At 40.5% G+C, this 16,009-nt stretch overlaps 10 protein-coding genes across 10 annotated transcripts in view; 7 read left to right on the forward strand and 3 right to left on the reverse strand.

The window, feature by feature from the left end:
• Positions 1-154: 154 nt before the first annotated feature.
• Positions 155-1,266, reverse strand: PHALS_12663 (ribosomal l1 domain-containing protein 1-like; the record flags this gene model as incomplete). Its single annotated transcript, XM_024728255.1, has 2 exons — positions 155-992; positions 1,061-1,266. The coding sequence occupies 2 exons, from the start codon at positions 1,264-1,266 to the stop codon at positions 155-157; spliced, it is 1,044 nt and encodes a 347-aa protein (XP_024578750.1).
• A 159-nt stretch (positions 1,267-1,425) lies between these two features.
• Positions 1,426-2,340, forward strand: PHALS_12664 (3-oxo-5-alpha-steroid 4; the record flags this gene model as incomplete). The annotated part of the gene is made up of 1 exon (XM_024728256.1): positions 1,426-2,340. One exon carries the CDS (start codon positions 1,426-1,428, stop codon positions 2,338-2,340), a length of 915 nt encoding a protein of 304 aa, XP_024578751.1.
• Positions 2,341-2,755: 415 nt separating this feature from the next.
• On the forward strand, positions 2,756-4,412 carry PHALS_12665 (RxLR-like protein; the record flags this gene model as incomplete). Its single annotated transcript, XM_024728257.1, has 2 exons — positions 2,756-3,431; positions 3,493-4,412. The coding sequence occupies 2 exons, from the start codon at positions 2,756-2,758 to the stop codon at positions 4,410-4,412; spliced, it is 1,596 nt and encodes a 531-aa protein (XP_024578752.1).
• A 306-nt stretch (positions 4,413-4,718) lies between these two features.
• PHALS_12666 (atp-binding cassette superfamily) lies at positions 4,719-6,593 on the reverse strand (the record flags this gene model as incomplete). The annotated part of the gene is made up of 1 exon (XM_024728258.1): positions 4,719-6,593. One exon carries the CDS (start codon positions 6,591-6,593, stop codon positions 4,719-4,721), a length of 1,875 nt encoding a protein of 624 aa, XP_024578753.1.
• An 856-nt stretch (positions 6,594-7,449) lies between these two features.
• PHALS_14621 (uncharacterized protein) lies at positions 7,450-8,120 on the forward strand. Its single transcript, XM_024728260.2, has one exon. The coding sequence runs from the start codon at positions 7,809-7,811 to the stop codon at positions 8,076-8,078; it is 270 nt and encodes an 89-aa protein (XP_024578754.1). The 5' UTR covers positions 7,450-7,808; the 3' UTR covers positions 8,079-8,120.
• A 17-nt stretch (positions 8,121-8,137) lies between these two features.
• On the forward strand, positions 8,138-8,927 carry PHALS_12667 (uncharacterized protein; the record flags this gene model as incomplete). The annotated part of the gene is made up of 4 exons (XM_024728261.1): positions 8,138-8,343; positions 8,393-8,603; positions 8,665-8,727; positions 8,793-8,927. 4 exons carry the CDS (start codon positions 8,138-8,140, stop codon positions 8,925-8,927), a joined length of 615 nt encoding a protein of 204 aa, XP_024578755.1.
• A 788-nt stretch (positions 8,928-9,715) lies between these two features.
• On the reverse strand, positions 9,716-10,795 carry PHALS_12668 (DNA repair protein XRCC4, C-terminal; the record flags this gene model as incomplete). Its single annotated transcript, XM_024728262.1, has 1 exon — positions 9,716-10,795. The coding sequence occupies one exon, from the start codon at positions 10,793-10,795 to the stop codon at positions 9,716-9,718; it is 1,080 nt and encodes a 359-aa protein (XP_024578756.1).
• A 487-nt stretch (positions 10,796-11,282) lies between these two features.
• On the forward strand, positions 11,283-13,796 carry PHALS_12669 (sulfatase-like protein; the record flags this gene model as incomplete). The annotated part of the gene is made up of 1 exon (XM_024728263.1): positions 11,283-13,796. The coding sequence occupies one exon, from the start codon at positions 11,283-11,285 to the stop codon at positions 13,794-13,796; it is 2,514 nt and encodes an 837-aa protein (XP_024578757.1).
• Positions 13,797-14,377: 581 nt separating this feature from the next.
• On the forward strand, positions 14,378-14,926 carry PHALS_12670 (atp-binding cassette superfamily; the record flags this gene model as incomplete). The annotated part of the gene is made up of 1 exon (XM_024728264.1): positions 14,378-14,926. The coding sequence occupies one exon, from the start codon at positions 14,378-14,380 to the stop codon at positions 14,924-14,926; it is 549 nt and encodes a 182-aa protein (XP_024578758.1).
• Positions 14,927-15,606: 680 nt separating this feature from the next.
• The window catches only part of PHALS_12671 (atp-binding cassette superfamily), a gene marked incomplete at both ends in the record, with an annotated part of 4,275 nt that continues 3,872 nt past the window's right edge, over positions 15,607-16,009 (forward strand). Inside the window, one exon of the mRNA XM_024728265.1 lies at positions 15,607-15,952. Coding sequence (XP_024578759.1) covers positions 15,607-15,952 — 346 coding nt within the window. The remainder of the gene's footprint in view (positions 15,953-16,009) is intronic.

The following is a 16,009-nucleotide window of genomic DNA, read 5'->3' on the forward strand; positions in this document are numbered from 1 at the left end:
AGACTTATGTCCTACAGCTTAAGTATAATAGTAAAGTCTACATCTCTCGCTGGCATTGCTACGATCCTAAATCTGAGGCTCAGGGGAGCTGCAAATGGTTACTGCTGTTTGCAATCGTGAATCTATTATAAAAGAGGGAGAGATCTACAAACGATTACTTCTTTGATCCGTTTTTCTTCGATCGAATCTTCTTCGTCTTAGCTGAATGCGAAGTCATCTCTGCAGGTTTGTCCTCCTTCGTCACCTTCTTGTTGTGCTTCTTAGGCCTTTTCTCTGCTAGGTCAGCAGCCTTGACCACATTATTCTCTTGAGACTTTACTTTATCGCCCACCACTTTCTGCTGCTTTTTGGTCTTGTCGCCTACTTTCTCATTCTCTTCTGATTCAGCAAGGTACTCTTCTAGTTTCCGTTTCTTTAAATTTGAAGTCTTTCCAACTGGTGGCAGTTTGGCCAGTGGGGCCAGAGCATTGTACACTGGTAAGGCAACCGAATCCACAAGCTTCAAATTTATCGACTGTACACCATTCCATCCCTTCGGCACAAGATTAGCACAGCTATTCATCGCCACCATGATATTGTCCACAATTTGCTCAATCGTCATGTCCAGACGCGCCACTTTGACATTTTGGCAGACGCCGGCACTAACGTGAAAAGCCGTTCGTTTAGCAGCGAGACGCAAGCTACTAGTGACATTTTTGCGCGAAACACGAACAGCAATAGGTTGTTTCTTTTTGGTGAAAAATTTCGAGCCAAGCGGACCTTTAAGGTACGGTATTACACGGTCATCAGCCAAAAACATGTCATAGGCACCAGCAAGTGCGCGCTTATCTTCAAACTGAGAAAAATTCTTGCGTAGCTTTTTAACTGACATGACCTTCGTCACACCTTGAACAGGGTCTTTGTCTAATGCTTCTTTAATCCGCTTCTTGTCTTCATCCTTGACAAACAAACAAATGTCGGCTGATTCATCACGTATAGCATGAGGAAGTGTGCTAGAATAAAGAATACAAACAAATAAGTTTCTCATTATCATTCAATATAAATTGCAAGTTAACATTACATTGGTATAGGCTTTAACGACGCCTTCGCAGGTACGACTTTACGCGTCAAAATGCATGAGATCAAGTCACTATCTTCAACCAGTGCCGTCTTTGTTCGCTTCTCATTTCGTTTAGCTGCAAATTGTTGTAACGCAAGTACAGCACGACGCACTTGTGCCTCGTCTAATGGATTCCGTAGCCCCTTGCGAATCGTCACTTCCGTCATACTCTTCAGTATCTGACTTGGCTGGCTAACAGCAGCTTGTCAAATTACAATCTTATAATTGGCTGAAAATAAAAAACAATATTATTGTATGTGTTGCAGTAATGTTACATGAAGACGGTCGGCTGACCACACATACTCAAAGATTTGGCATTTGACAAGATGCTGGTCAAGGTAATCAAGAATGGGAAAAGTACGAAAGACTATGGCTCGATTGACGTGCCAGGCTCGACTCCAACTGTAAGTCAATTGAAAATTGCATTTGAAAAACATTCGGGAATCTCTCGCTTTCGACAGAGTTTTAAACTACTTCAAAGTGATCAATCCCTTGTGCCACTGACGGATGACACGAAAGTGCTTGTGGACTACGGTATTAAGAACGACTCAACGCTCGTTTTTCGTGACTTGGGTCCGCAAATTGGATACCGTACTGTATTCATAGCTGAGTATTTGGGTCCTCTGCTCTTTGTCTTGGGCTATGCAATTCGCCCGAAATTCATCTATGGAGAAGAAGCTGGTTCGAAACCACTAAGCACCACGGCGCTGTTGGGTGTCGTTGCCTGGTCGCTACATTTCGTCAAACGTGAGCTCGAAACTTTTTTCGTACATCGATTCAGTCGACCGACAATGCCGCTGCGTAACCTGTTTAAGAACTGCAGTTACTATTGGTCATTTGGAGCTGTTGTTGGCTACCCACTGTGTCATCCACTGTATACTAGTCCGAGCTCGATAACACAGATAACAATTGGTGTAATGCTTATGGTCATATCCGAGATACTAAATTTCTGTGTCCACGTGCAGCTACGAAACATGCGTCCCGCTGAAGGCTCGAAGGAACGTCCAATTCCAAAGGGATTCCTCTTTGCACTCGTTTCGTGCCCCAATTATACTTTTGAAGTGCTTGGATGGGTTGGTTTCTCTCTCTTTACGCAAGTAGCTGCCAGTTATGTGTTTACACTTGTTGGTTTCGTGCAAATGGCGGACTGGGCGTTGAAAAAACACCGTGGATATCTTAAAGCGTACGGTGATGAATACAAAAAGCTGCGTCGCAAAGCCATTATCCCTTTTCTTTTGTAAGTCCAAAGTTTTAACAATAGCTTTTGCAAGGGAATAAATGGAAATACAAAGCGCGTGACGTTGTTTTTCTTGCTTTGCTACTATTCAAGACGTTTTGTACCATAATAGGCTTATGAAAATGATTAGACATCTTCATCACGTGACACTAAAGCAATCGATATATCATGACAAGTGGATGATGTATCACCGATGCTGATATGAGTAACATATCTATGTAGCAATTAGCAACACAATGTCGCTCTTACATCAAAGGATCTTTTTCAAAGCTTATTTCACGACTCTTCAGAAAGATTCCAAAAAATCTTTCAGTAGCATCTATCACATCCATTTCGTCATAAAAGATTTTGCTCAAGTAACTTCAATTGATTATCTTTGTATCGTTGTGCATTCCATGACGTATCTTAAGCTCAAATCAATGTTTCTATCATGGTGGATAACTCTCCTTTTGGTTTCAACAACCAGTAGCCAACAAGTTGGTACTAACTGCACGGATCCTCGCATTCGTCGATCGTGGGATACGTACAATGCAACCGAAAAAGCTTTGTATCTCGAAGCTGTCGGTAGCGCCATGGACAAGGGATTTCATCAAAAGTTCATTCAAGTTCATACTGAATTTCTTTCTGAGAAAGAGGCCCATGGAAACTGCATGTTTATCTACTGGCATCGCATGTTGTTGTTGGGATACGAAAACATGCTTCGCAGTTTAAATTCGAAATATCGATGTCTTACACTTCCGTACTGGGATCATGTATCAGCTAGGGCACGTCGAGCTACTGGAAGTTGTACCAATCTCCTCACTTGTACTCCTTTCCTCTCTGATTCTAGCGGTGACATGTCTGGTACTAGCAAGAGTTTGATCATCTATGATTCGGTCATACCCCTCAGTTCATCTACTTGCATGAATCGCTTTCCACTCTCGCAATTCTGCGGAAACAATACTGTTTGTGCGAAATGTATCACTCGAAAAACAAGAAATGCCATGACAAATACCGCGTATCCTGATTCAGCTTCGTTTGCTTCAGTATACCAGCAACTCTTTTCTTCAAACGATTCATCTGTATTTACCTCCCAAGTCGAACGTGGAGTACACAGTACGTAGTATATCATTCAACAATCTCTTCAATTTCTAACGATAGATGTGATGTGTATCAGATACAATTCACAGCGCTCTTGGTGGTGTCATGGCGTATTTTGAGTCACCAGCTGATCCAATCTTCTACCTTCACCATGCACTTATTGACTTGTTACAAATCATCTACTTTAAGTGTCAAGTAGGAGGTGAGAATGTCATTCTTCCAATTGAAGCCAAGGGAAACGACACGCGTTGGTTTCGAAGATGCGCCAAAAGATCTTCAGGAACTTACACAACAACAACAAACATCACAATTCGAGGACTGGCATTTGATGGAAAGACGGTCGTGAATGTATGGGAAGATCCTCAAAATATTCTTTACCCATTTTTTAAAGACTTGCCGTCCAGGTACGTTGATTACGTTGATGCCAAAGATCTTGGAAATTATAGCTACACGTACGCAATGAGTGGTGGACTCGCTACATTCTATCAAAAGTGTTGGACATCAAATCAAGTCTCTGCAGTTACGACGTTGTTAGCCGATGAACGTCAGAATAGAGGACGTGGAAAAATGAAACAACTTGAACCAGTCCTCGAGCCAGGAAGTGCGTACGATGAAAAGGTCAAGCGTTTGAACATTGCTTTGTATGAAACAGCACGAATTGTTGGTTACGAAGAAACTGCAGCCAATGAACAAATGGAAATGGTCATGTGTCAATACCAACAAGATTGTCTTGGAGGCGTTCTTGACTATTCGGACATCTTTCGAGCGAACTTTGGTGTTGAAGGACATCCTCGTTGTTACACGATTCTGCAATATTTGAACTCCGGCGATAAAGTCATTGGAATTCCACAATGGAAGTTTATTACTAGTCGCTTTTTACCCTGTGCTGCTTATCAGAAGAAGGAAAATCCGTTGTCGAATTTTGGGAAGGCAGTGGGTAAAATGATGCAGGATCTTGGTCGTGGAGAAGGACAGGATCAGATAGCTTTGCATTAGCTGCTGAACATAGGCGGTAGAGCTGCCAGAGTTTAAAAATGTCACTGTCTATTCGTATGATAAACAATTAGGTGCTCATATTTTTCTGTTAGAATGACCTTTAGAGTGTTCATCTGCGTATATAGTTTCTTAAGCAACATGAATAAACATTGGTGATGAGTAGGAAGCATGAAAAAGTAGGTGGCGAGCTGATTGTATCATTTATTAGATCCTTTAAAGCAACACAACATACGAAAACATTTCTGGGAAGAATTTAAACGTCGTTCAATTATAATGCCAAGTTATTATAATGCAAAGAGCGATATCTTAATGCTCTTTACGTAAATTGAGCCATAGCCCAATGAATCCAACAGTACGAAACCCAATATTGATAGCCAGTAGAATCACACCATCCTCAAAAGCTGTCCGTGATTGCAAACTAAAGTTCTTTAACACATCAGTTCCAGAACGTGCAGTGCAATTTTCAACAGCGTCGTCACATGCGATAAATGGCACCTGTTTCCAGAATATTTTCATGATCGCTTCAAAGCCATACTTGATTGGGGAGATATATTGAATCCAAATAAAGTACTTTGGACAATCATCACTGTTGATCAAAAGTCCTCCAAACAACAGAAAGGGAAGGATAATGATCATTCCAATAATTGGAGCGATGTCAATTCGACGAACCAAGCAGGAAACCATATATCCCAGACCAACAGCGCAGCTATTAACGAGAATGATAATAATCTGTTGATAGATGTAAACATCAAATCCATGACCAATACCAATCAAAAAGTACGCTGGGACGAAAAATACAATTGGTAAAAGAATTTGCATTGGAATTTCGCTCATATTTTTCGACAGATACCAGGAAAAGAGACGATAAAGCCCGGCTCTATATTCACGAATAATGATTGGAAGTTCCATCGGCACTGAGATGAAAACTGGATTTGCAGAAGCAAAAGTTTGATTGACAATCAAGAAAAAGAAGCCACCAGTGAAATTTTGAATCCCCTTTTGGTCCAAATCAAGCCGGAGATAGATAAGACCAACGATGAGAGAGATAAAAAGCGTTTGAAAGATGGCCGCTCGAAAGCCAAGTCGATCACGTACAAAGCGGACTACATTTCGATGTGACAGTACACCAATTTGACCCAGAAAGTTTAACCGCGAGTCTTGATACTCTTCGATCTTTACACTATCATTCGATACTTGAATCGAAGGCTGTGTTTGGCGTATTGCCCATTCTTTCTTCATCTTTTCCACGCGTGCGACACCATTTGCATCTGTAGCCTTGTCCATAACAACAAGCTGTTTCATAAAATAATCGGTGGGATTCATTAACGATGGACATGGAAATCCAAGAGAAGCAAAATAGTTCACTGACTCGGACGCTTTGCCTTGATACACTGTCGATCCATCCGACAATAAGTATAATTGATCAAAGAGTGCGAATAGCTCCGATGATGGTTGATGAATCGTAGCTATCACTGTACGACCATCGCGAGCAATCTGTTGTAATTGTGCCGTTACTGTTTCAGCCATGAAGCTATCCAGACCCGACGTTGGTTCATCCACAAACAAAATCGATGGATTTGTCAATATTTCCGTCGCAAATGACAAACGTTTTCTTTCTCCCCCTGAAATACCACGCAATGTCACTCCACCAATAAGTGTATCACGACACTTCATAAGTCCAAGTTGCTCCATGACCTCATCCACACGCTTTAAATATTGAGATTCCGTAAATGTTTTACCCATGCGTAGTTTCGCTTGAAATACCAAATGTTCCTTCACTGTAATAGTCTGATAGAATAAATCATCTTGCATGACGTAAGAAGCAAGTCTCTTTTTCGCATCATCCCACGGCTGTCCATTTACATAAATCGCTCCTTCAACAGCCTTATTACGTCCAGAAATACAGTCAAGTAACGAGCTTTTACCTGCACCAGAAGGACCCATTATAACAAGGAGCTCACCAGGTACAGCTGTACCACTAACGTTCGATAAAATAATCTTTTCTTCAGCCTGTTTCGTGTGAGGATTCATTATCGTAGTCTTCAGATTGAGATTGAGCCATTGAAGCGTGAACTTAGGAGATTCTGAAAAATCTAACGTTTTGTTATGTTCAGGCTTAGGTGTCTCAATCGATACAAAGTGATCGTGACTCGCAGTGTCGGGAGTTGATGTTGTTATCATGACTGACGAAGATCAGTGAGTATCTGTGGCAGACAGCAAGTTGCGTTCTGATCAAAAGCTCGAGTTGTTAAGATCGTTGTACAATGCCTTACCCCAAGGTCTTACCGAATAGCAGAAATAGATTGAAAATTAGTAGAGCACAAATCAGGTATATCTAAATAGGTTTGTTTTATATAGAACAATTCTGATTTCATATTGCTAAGGTTTTTTAAATTCAAAATAACAAAACAATTGAGAAATATATTGCTTATGTGATGAGAGTTTGAAAAGTGAATTAGCACATCATTATTACAGTCCGAGCTTGTTCGACCATATAACTAACTCAAAATGCGATTTAAATACTGATACTAACAGTGTCCAGTGGCTCAGTGTCTTCAGTCGCTGTCTGTCAGCCAGTAGCAATTCAAATTAATGTTTGATCGTACTTCGTCAATGTCAGGCCTGGAATTTTAGTATTTGTATGTAATCAAGACACTTCCATTCGATTCCAAAGCGATCCACGACTGACAAATGTTGGTACATCAACGGATCAATCGATTCGCACTGGAAGTGATATGAGCAGATTTGATTTAGCTCGAAGAAAAGATTTGGGAGCATCAAGATGACATCAATAGATAAAACAAGACGATTCAATGAGATCAACTGTAAAGCGTCAGATCGAGGTTATGATTATTCAGTTTTACTGTTTGACTTCGCTGCCAGCAAAGTAAAGCTACATCTCGCGAAAAAGGGCGAAGCGTGGCTGGAGTCTAGCACAGAAGACGTCAAGAAACTTAAGAAAAGGCAAAATGGCGAAGCTGATTGAAGCTTTGGAAAACAATCAACTTGATGGAGTGAATGAAATTCTTGTGGGTATGCCAGATCCAAAAACAAAGTATTGATGGTTTTGACCTAAAAGGCAGTGGTGCCTACGTTTTTTGAAAGGAGCCAAAGCCTTTGGTCCCAACGATCGATGTGGATTGAGTTTTTCAGGATTTATTGAGTTTTGGCTACCTAGCAAACGTCATTGATCATCATTACCATGCTTGGAGAGATGGAAAGACGGACATGCGACTATCTTTGTGTTTAGGTGATCTCGATGTGGAAAGTCGATAAATTGCAGCAGCAAATCTTCCTTAATGAGAGACAAGGAGATCCGATGATGCAGAAGCTCATTTAAAATGCCTACACGTGCCGGGAGATTTCGCCATTGCAAGTCAAGCCATTGGGACTCAAATGCTATACAAAGTGCAAGATTCGTGTGGCTGGAGTAATTTGTGCGAATCATGTTTTTTCGACCAAAGTTTTGACGAAGTCACTGGAATTAATTCAAACAAAATGTGCGTGACCCTTTGCGTCGACAGTATGCAAAAGCATCAGCATGATTTCGGAATTACGACATCTAAGTTCTATTTGGCGCTTGCGCCGCTGTGTGACCTGACGTTATTGAAGTGCCCGAAACTCATTGGACGAGACGTAATCAATTTATTCAGCAATGGCAGTTGAGCCTTGACGCAGCTTTTCACTGATGACATGGGTATGTCCGAGTATTGAAAGGACTGTACATGGAGATGTTTCGATACCAGAGACAACCTTTTGAATCAATTCCGGTGATGCAAGATGTACTGGTCGCAATCCGAGAAACATGTTCTGGGATTATTTTTCAGATACACAATACGAAAAAAATATTTCCCGCGGTGATTTTTCGTCGGAGGGTTTATGCTGATTCGTGTTTCGGAGTTGTTTCGATTGAATGGAGACTAACTTCATTGTCCGTTCATTTTCTATATGCGGCTAAACACTGATGATATGCCGTGAAGCAAGCATGTTGCGTTCGCGCCAACACAAGAATTGAAAAATTTGAAGCTTTGGCAACTTTGGGAGCAGTTTAATTGCAAGTACCGAGCGTTAAAATCGCAAGATCTTGCCCGAAACGAAACTGTGATATGGACAAAGATTCATCGTGGGTGCAATCAATGTGTTATTGAGCGTCAATTGACGTATGTGCTTGCTGAAAAGCGGATGCGAAAGGTTTTAGCTAGTTGCTCTCGTGATAATGATCGTAGGAAGTGCTTTCTGTATCAGCCTGCAGCTGGGACATCATTTGGTTTCGCATTTCTGTCCGGAAGATGCGACGAAGGGCTTTTTTCAAGAGGTTCGTTACTCTCAATGCGTTAAAGAAAACATATTACTGGAAATTTTGCGCAAGAGCTGTCACAGGTTGCAGGTCCTGACGACCTATTCATCATGTATACTACGAGTGGAATGATAGCCGACCTTGTTATGCTGCCAAATTCCTTATTTACATGCTGGAACGCGTATTATGGTGTCCAAAACCCGTACCCAAACAGCTGAGCTTAGAAGATGCTCTTGTGAAGACAAAGATTCCAGCTAAAAATCTTAAGCGATTTAGTTTTAAAAGGCTTTGCGTTAGCCATTTCGCAATGTGAGTAATACATTTTTGCTGTTAGGGAACACTATTCATTTGACGTTCTAAGCTTCAATCGATCGCAAAAGTCTAGTCTGGTTCAAGACTACCGAATATTTTAAAGTAAACACAAGTATTGCGAAAAAAATCTCAAGTTTTAACAATACCATGATTAGTGCTGGATCAATGGCTTGTATAATATCAGACTATCCATTGCAACCAGTGTGTTTTCTACAATTGTTTGTTATAGGCACCTGTCTCTCTGTATGTAAAGTTTATTACTTTCGATTATCAAACACATTCTATGGTTCAGACATCTACCTGTTACTTAAATGGAGATGTCGTCTCTGTTCAAATTCATTATGGAGTATTGAAATCTTTCGCTGAGATAGCTTGTGTTCATTGGACAAACGTTCAAATTGAGCTCCTAACAATTTGACTGAATACACGTCTCACATCCTAGTAATTAGGTGCAACAAGACTCATGGAGGTATTCTTGACTTGTTCGATGGAGATATATCGATTAATAAATTCATTTCGAATTATCTTCTATAGAAGAATAGCCAAAAGCCACCCACGCTCAGTAAGACCCAATCCGTATCAAGGTTGTAAGTTTTACATAATATTCTTTTCATCTCAACGTTTTAAGTACTATTGATGTAGTGTATCAATACGAAGTACTACGTCCTAAATATAAACTAGATTTGTGTAGTAGTTACGACAACATATCCAAAATTTCCTCCTCTTCCGAGTCCATTGCTTCCTCAACTCGCGCAGACTGATTCGCCTCTTCACCTGCTTGTATCTTCTTCGTTGGCTTTGCCTTCTCCTGGTTGGATACTGTCGTCACTGGTTCAAACTTCATCATGTTTGTATCTCCTCGCTGTGTTTCTTCATCCACCTTCTCTTCATGTTTGATAAGGTCGTCCATACTTGAAAGAAGATCGTCTGCTGAGCTTATGTGCATTGATTCCGACTTTAAATGGCTCGGCAATTGACTATATGCACTGACTGCGTCTCTTTTCATGCGCATTCTATTATCTCCTTCATCATCAAGATCCGTATGTTCATCACTTTTCTCGTCACTTTCAGTCTCTTCTTTTTTTCGCTTCAACTTAGCTCCCGATGCTTTTCTCCTGTTCTTGATCACTGGTTTTTTCTTTGACACAGTCGCAACGTCATATCTTTGCGCTTGTTCCACCTCGTGTTGTAATCTTCTAATTTCGTCTTTCTTAGCATTTAAAACAGCGCAAAAGCCCTGGATTAGACGGTCCTCTGTGCTCTGTTTGGCTATCAATGCTGTTTCTACTAATGCTTCTTTGTCACCAAGTAATTTTTCCAAATCGATAATTCTGTTGCTCTTGTCGTTAATAACTTTTGTATTCTTTTCTTGTTGTACAGCGACTTGATGCAATAACGCACACCATTTGTCCGAACCATCTCGAACTTGGAATTGAATCGTACAGAATTTCATGGCAAACTCTGCGCGCTCCATAAGTGTCAATGCAGAATGTTTTCTCGACCACTTAAGTTCAAAGCGCGACGTGTCGTGAGTCATGAAACAAAGTGCCGCTTCAATTATCTCGACATATTCGACACCAGAGCAATCGAGTGCTCTTGGCTTTTCACAGGACGAGACTGTAGCTTCATATAAAGTTGGAGGATCAATTAGGTTGATACAAATGGAAGTATTTGAAGCTGAGGAAGCTGCAATGCGATTGCATAGAGCGAAGAGAGAGAGCGATGATCGAGACGAAGCGTCAGCATCCACGACAATAATTTCAGCTAGTGACATTATTTTAATAATGTAACACTAATACAGAATGGTGTTGAATAGTGTAAAATTCGTTTCTGTACTATCAAATTCGGCTTAATCTTCCAATGATGTTTATACTATTCTATATTCAAGATCAAATACTACATTTTGGATAGCTTTACAAGTTGATTTATTGAGAATCAGGTTGACCAAAAGACGGTGCAAGCTCGTCATGTCATCAATAATAATATCATATGGGTGTTAATTCTGTCGTCCTCTCGTCTGTTCAGTAATCATTACATATGGTATCACATTGTTCACCCAACCTATCTTCTTTAATACCCTTTTATTTTGCGTCTTTTAACTTTATTAAAAGTACATAAAATGCTGCATAATTAGATATCCCTTTTAAACTCGCTCTTCATCCACATATGAAGAGTATCAGCTGACGTTCGACTCTTCCGCCACGTCACTAGAGCGTCACTCACTCATTCTTGATTCCAAGTAGACGCATTCTCACTAAACAATGGATAAATCCAAGCTCCAGAATTTCAATCAAATTCCATTCGAATTCCCTCAACGTCGCTTTCCCGATTTACGTTCACTCAATGGATCTCATCTTTCCGTTCACGTGACTCCCTCCTCACGACTCTCTCGTTATCTCGACTTTTTGAATCAATACAAACGCAGATTTCATCACTATGTCCGTGGAATTACACTTGAATCATATCCTTGGATAGGGTGGTTCTACACATATGCCTTTGTACAACTGTTCTTTTTCGTCAGTCGTTACCTCGCACTTAAGGCTCTCGTTAACATGTACGGAACATCTGACGACTATCGTTTTCCGATCAAATTCTTAGCTTTGAGTCTTGGGTTTCTCGAAGATTTTGTCTGTACAACATACTTTGTTTGTGCTCTGTGGATATTTGATACATTAAAACACGAGACATTAAAGAAGCAAAACATGGAATCAAAGGGTTTGCCATTGATATTTCAAGTCGCAACGTTTGTCATCTCGTGGTTCCTTTTCTTTCTTCTCACGGCACCTTTTATTACTGATGTCGTGCTCGTGTTGTACCGTGATATGCGCTTCTCACTTGGTCTATTTGTCACAATATGGCACGAAAGGCACTTTTTAAAGAATGTCCCTATTTCAAATGAAGAACTTTTGGTCGCGTATCAAACGTCATCAATTGTTTTTCTTATAACAACACTCTTTGCATTTGGACGTGTAAGACTAACGTGGTTGGATCTTACGCTTTGGAATCCATTGAATCTTGTCACGAAATTTACTAAGATACAATCGGGTTTACAATACCATGCAGTACCTCTTGAAGAAGGCACAGAAGACGAGAAAAAAGTTAATCAATTGACAAAACGATCATTTAAAGGTTTTGCAGCTCGTCATCGAATTGTTGCGATGCTATTGGGACTTGTAATTATACCAGCCTTTGTGATGGTCTTACGATGTATTTGTACTCCTCTGGTAGCATACGCAGCCTTAAATGTGACACTCAATGAATTCCTTTTACATCAATTTGAACCAACTCAAGCTAATATCAAATTCCAGACCTTACAAAATGGTGATCCATGGGTTGAAAACTTCATTGACGTTGCGGAAGAACATCAAAGATTTGGTAACAATACTTTATTTCGACGTACTACTGGATTTCATGGAGATCTTGCGTTTAATGTTAGTATTGATAGCAAAGATCCACCAAATGTTGTAATCATTGCTATTGAATCCTTTCGATTTCGAGATTCAAGGTACCTTGTGGGACAAGATGATCCGTCGAATTTGTTCAAAGGTACTAATTTGACTATAACACCCAATTTTGATAAATGGGCCAAACGTGGTGTTGCAATGCGTAATATTTGGTCCAGTATCCCCACAAGTAGGTCACTTGAGAGTTTACTCTTTGCTCAAGTACCGTACCCAAGTATGTCTGAATCCGGGATAACTGGAGGTAAAGTAGATGTGAAATTATCCGGATTACCGCAATTGTTTTCACAAAAAGGGTACGAAACGTATTTCACGACTGGGTCTTCCATCACACTTGACGCCTGGGATATTTTTCTTCCTACGCATGGATTTGAACAAGTATGGGATCGCGAAGCTATGATGGATTTGGCAGAATCAAATCTTAATATAAGTCGCGAAGACTGGGAAGGTGCTGCACGTCGAGGGTTTAGCTGGGGGGTACACGACGATATTACGTTTCAGTTACTTGGGGACCTTTTAGTAAAAAAAAGGAACAAACAACAGGCGAGAATGGCACAAGGTAGGCCGAAAGTCCCAACTTTTGTAACCCATTACACCATCTCGAGCCATGAACCATTTGATCATTGGCCAAAATGGTACGACGAGATGCCAAAACCAACGTTTTATACCATGTTTCAAGATGAAAAGAAAGCGAAACAGATTGAAAGGTACATGAAAGTGCGATATTTTACTGACATGGAGCTTGGGAAGTTTATGGATCGAATGGACCGAGAAGGAATTTTAAATGATACAATTATTGTGATTTTGGGAGATCATGGTCAAGCACCTGAAATTGCTAATGCGAATCAACACGAGGAATCAGTGACGCGTGTACCAGCTGCGATCATTGCAGAAGGACGTTTAGGAGATGCTGTGGGGCTTGTTATTGACGATGCAGCAGAACAATATGATTTTTTAAATACTTTGGCGGATATTACGGGATTACCTGAAGGAGGATTCGAACAAAATGGTGTAGGTCGTTCATTAAAGCGCAAACTTCCATTTGGTCAGCGTATCGTTTTTACGAATGATCCAATTCGAAAAATGGCTATTGTACGTGGAAAGCAACGTCTTCGGTACGATGCTGTAACTGATGCTATGATGTTACATGATACGGACCGCGATTTTTTTATGAAAACGGATCTTTTACCTCGTCTTTCACCAGAGGAACGTGCTGAATGGAATGATTTGCGAGAAGATGGTCGTCGTATTTCGGAGTATTACAAGAAACGATGGGACGGAAAATGTCTACTTACAGTCAAGTGTGACGTGTAGGAAGAATAGAGTGCGATAGAGAATTCGAAATGTGCAGTAAATGCATGCATAGACTCATTTTACATACAAACATTTTCATACAAGGAATTGTCTTTACTTACTTACGGATTATCTTGAGTATAACTGTCATTTAAGTAATGTTTATACTATACATCTTTGGTCTGGTCATGTCACTATGTTTAAATAATAGATGAAAAAAGTTTGTAACACTAATCTTCTTGCTCATTACCACATGAAAACATCTTACTTCGATATATTACAGGTTAAAAACGTAAGATTGTATAAGTGGTTTAATATTGTACTGAAAATATACTAAATATTATGTAGCACTCTGTTATATATATAATGAAGAAGTACTACTAAAAGAAAGAAGTATTATGTAAAAGCTTTGCACAAGTAGAATATTATTACATTTGTAAACATGCGATATATTCTCTCCAACCAGAATGCTCCCCTTGAGTCTCTCGCCTGTCGTTATATTGTCTCTTACCTGACAGCTCACTTGTGATTGTTGTCTCATCGTATCACAACGTGTTTTCCTCGACGGCTTGCAATCTCTTCAGTATCCAAAACGTCAATTAATGACTCGATTTTCGCCAGCAATTTTATTAGCATCGTCGTCGCTTTTGATCGATCCAGTCTTGAGCCACGAGGCTTATGCTACTAAAGTTCCTAATGGCGCGAACGTTGATGGAGTAAAAGCCATTGGCCACACAAATCCTGACGGTGGAGGCATTCGAAACGCATTTGGCAGAGATTTTTATAGTGCCGGTCACACGTGGACATCGGAGCTCTGTATGAATGACTCGGATGACGATGGACAAACGAATGGCGAAGAACTGGGTGATCCATGCTGTGACTGGACGTCAGAGTCCGCGAAAGATCCGCTTTGGTCCAGTGGCGTTTCAAATCCTGGAGATGATGCGAGTATTTCGAACAAGACGTTGTGGCCGACGTATAAGTGTTCTCCTCCTGCGACTAACTCCAGTGGCTCCCAGACTGGCATCCAAAGCACGGAAAGTTCATCTGACTCTGATTCCACTGCATCAACATCAAAAGCAGCTTGGAATGGTCTTGCTCTGACAACTACAGCTGGTTTGCTGACGCTAACGGCGGCAATCGTTTTATAGGGCACCAAGCTACCCTTCTGTTGATAGGAATGGAATTGCCTTTTCGCCACAATAGCAGTTAATATTTTTCTTCTTTTAGTATAATATATACTGACGATTGTAGGATAATAAACTGCATTTCTTTATATTTCTAGTACGGAACAATTCATATGCATGGATCATTATTGTGTTTTTATTCGCAAACTGACTGTTGTCAAATCATGTCATACGATACAGAGTTTAAAATGGACTTTTTGCCGTCTTTATCACGAGAGATTCGCGCCGATTAAGTAAGATGGTCGAACGATTGCGTTCGTCGCAAGATTTATGTTCTATTCTAAATTCAAGTATTTATGCAGAGCATAAATATCAGTGTCAGCGCAGTGGACGCAGAGTAAATATATATCTTTTCCGCTTGACTAGATATCGTGCTTTGGAATAAATAATACACAAGAATGTACTATTCATAGAGCAGCGATAACTTAAAGCAAATATTGTTACATGATCAATCCTAAAAAAAAGAGTATTTATGTTCTCGATCAGACGACGAGGAAGAACTGCCAACTGGCCAAACTTAACTTTCTCGACTGTCGCTATGTCCCTTGCCTAACACCTCACTTGCGTTTCGCGACTCATCGTGTTACCCCGTACTTTCTTTAGGCCTTGCATCTTCTTTCAACATCTACAACGTTATAAAAAATATGACTCGATTCTCGCCAACTGGTTTTCTAGTCTCTTCATCGCTTTTTATCACTCCAGTGTTAAGCTACGAGGCATATGTTATTAAAGTTCCTAACGGCGCAAATGTCGATGGTGTGAAAGCGATTGGCCACACAAATTCTGTTGGAGGTGGCGCTCGAAATGCGTTTGGCACAGACTTTGATGATGCCAGTCACACATGGACGACGGAGCTTTGCATAGAAGACTCGGATGGTGATGGACAAACGAATGGTGAGGAACTTGGTGATCCATGTTGTGAGTGGACATCAGAGTCTGCAAAAGCTGCTCTTTGGTCTAGTGGCGTCTCAAATCCGGGAGATGCTGCAAGTACTTCTGACGAGACGTTATGGCCAACGTATAATTGCTCAACTTCTGCGACTAACT

Source organism: Plasmopara halstedii (genome assembly GCF_900000015.1).
Source record: "Plasmopara halstedii genome assembly, contig: Scaffold_650, whole genome shotgun sequence".
In the NCBI taxonomy this organism is placed as follows: Eukaryota; Oomycota; class Peronosporomycetes; order Peronosporales; family Peronosporaceae; genus Plasmopara; species Plasmopara halstedii.

Coding starts and splice junctions, on each gene's coding strand:
- PHALS_14621 (XM_024728260.2), top strand. CDS start 7,809: ATGCTATACAAAGTGCAAGATTCGTGTGGCTGGAGTAATTTGTGCGAA.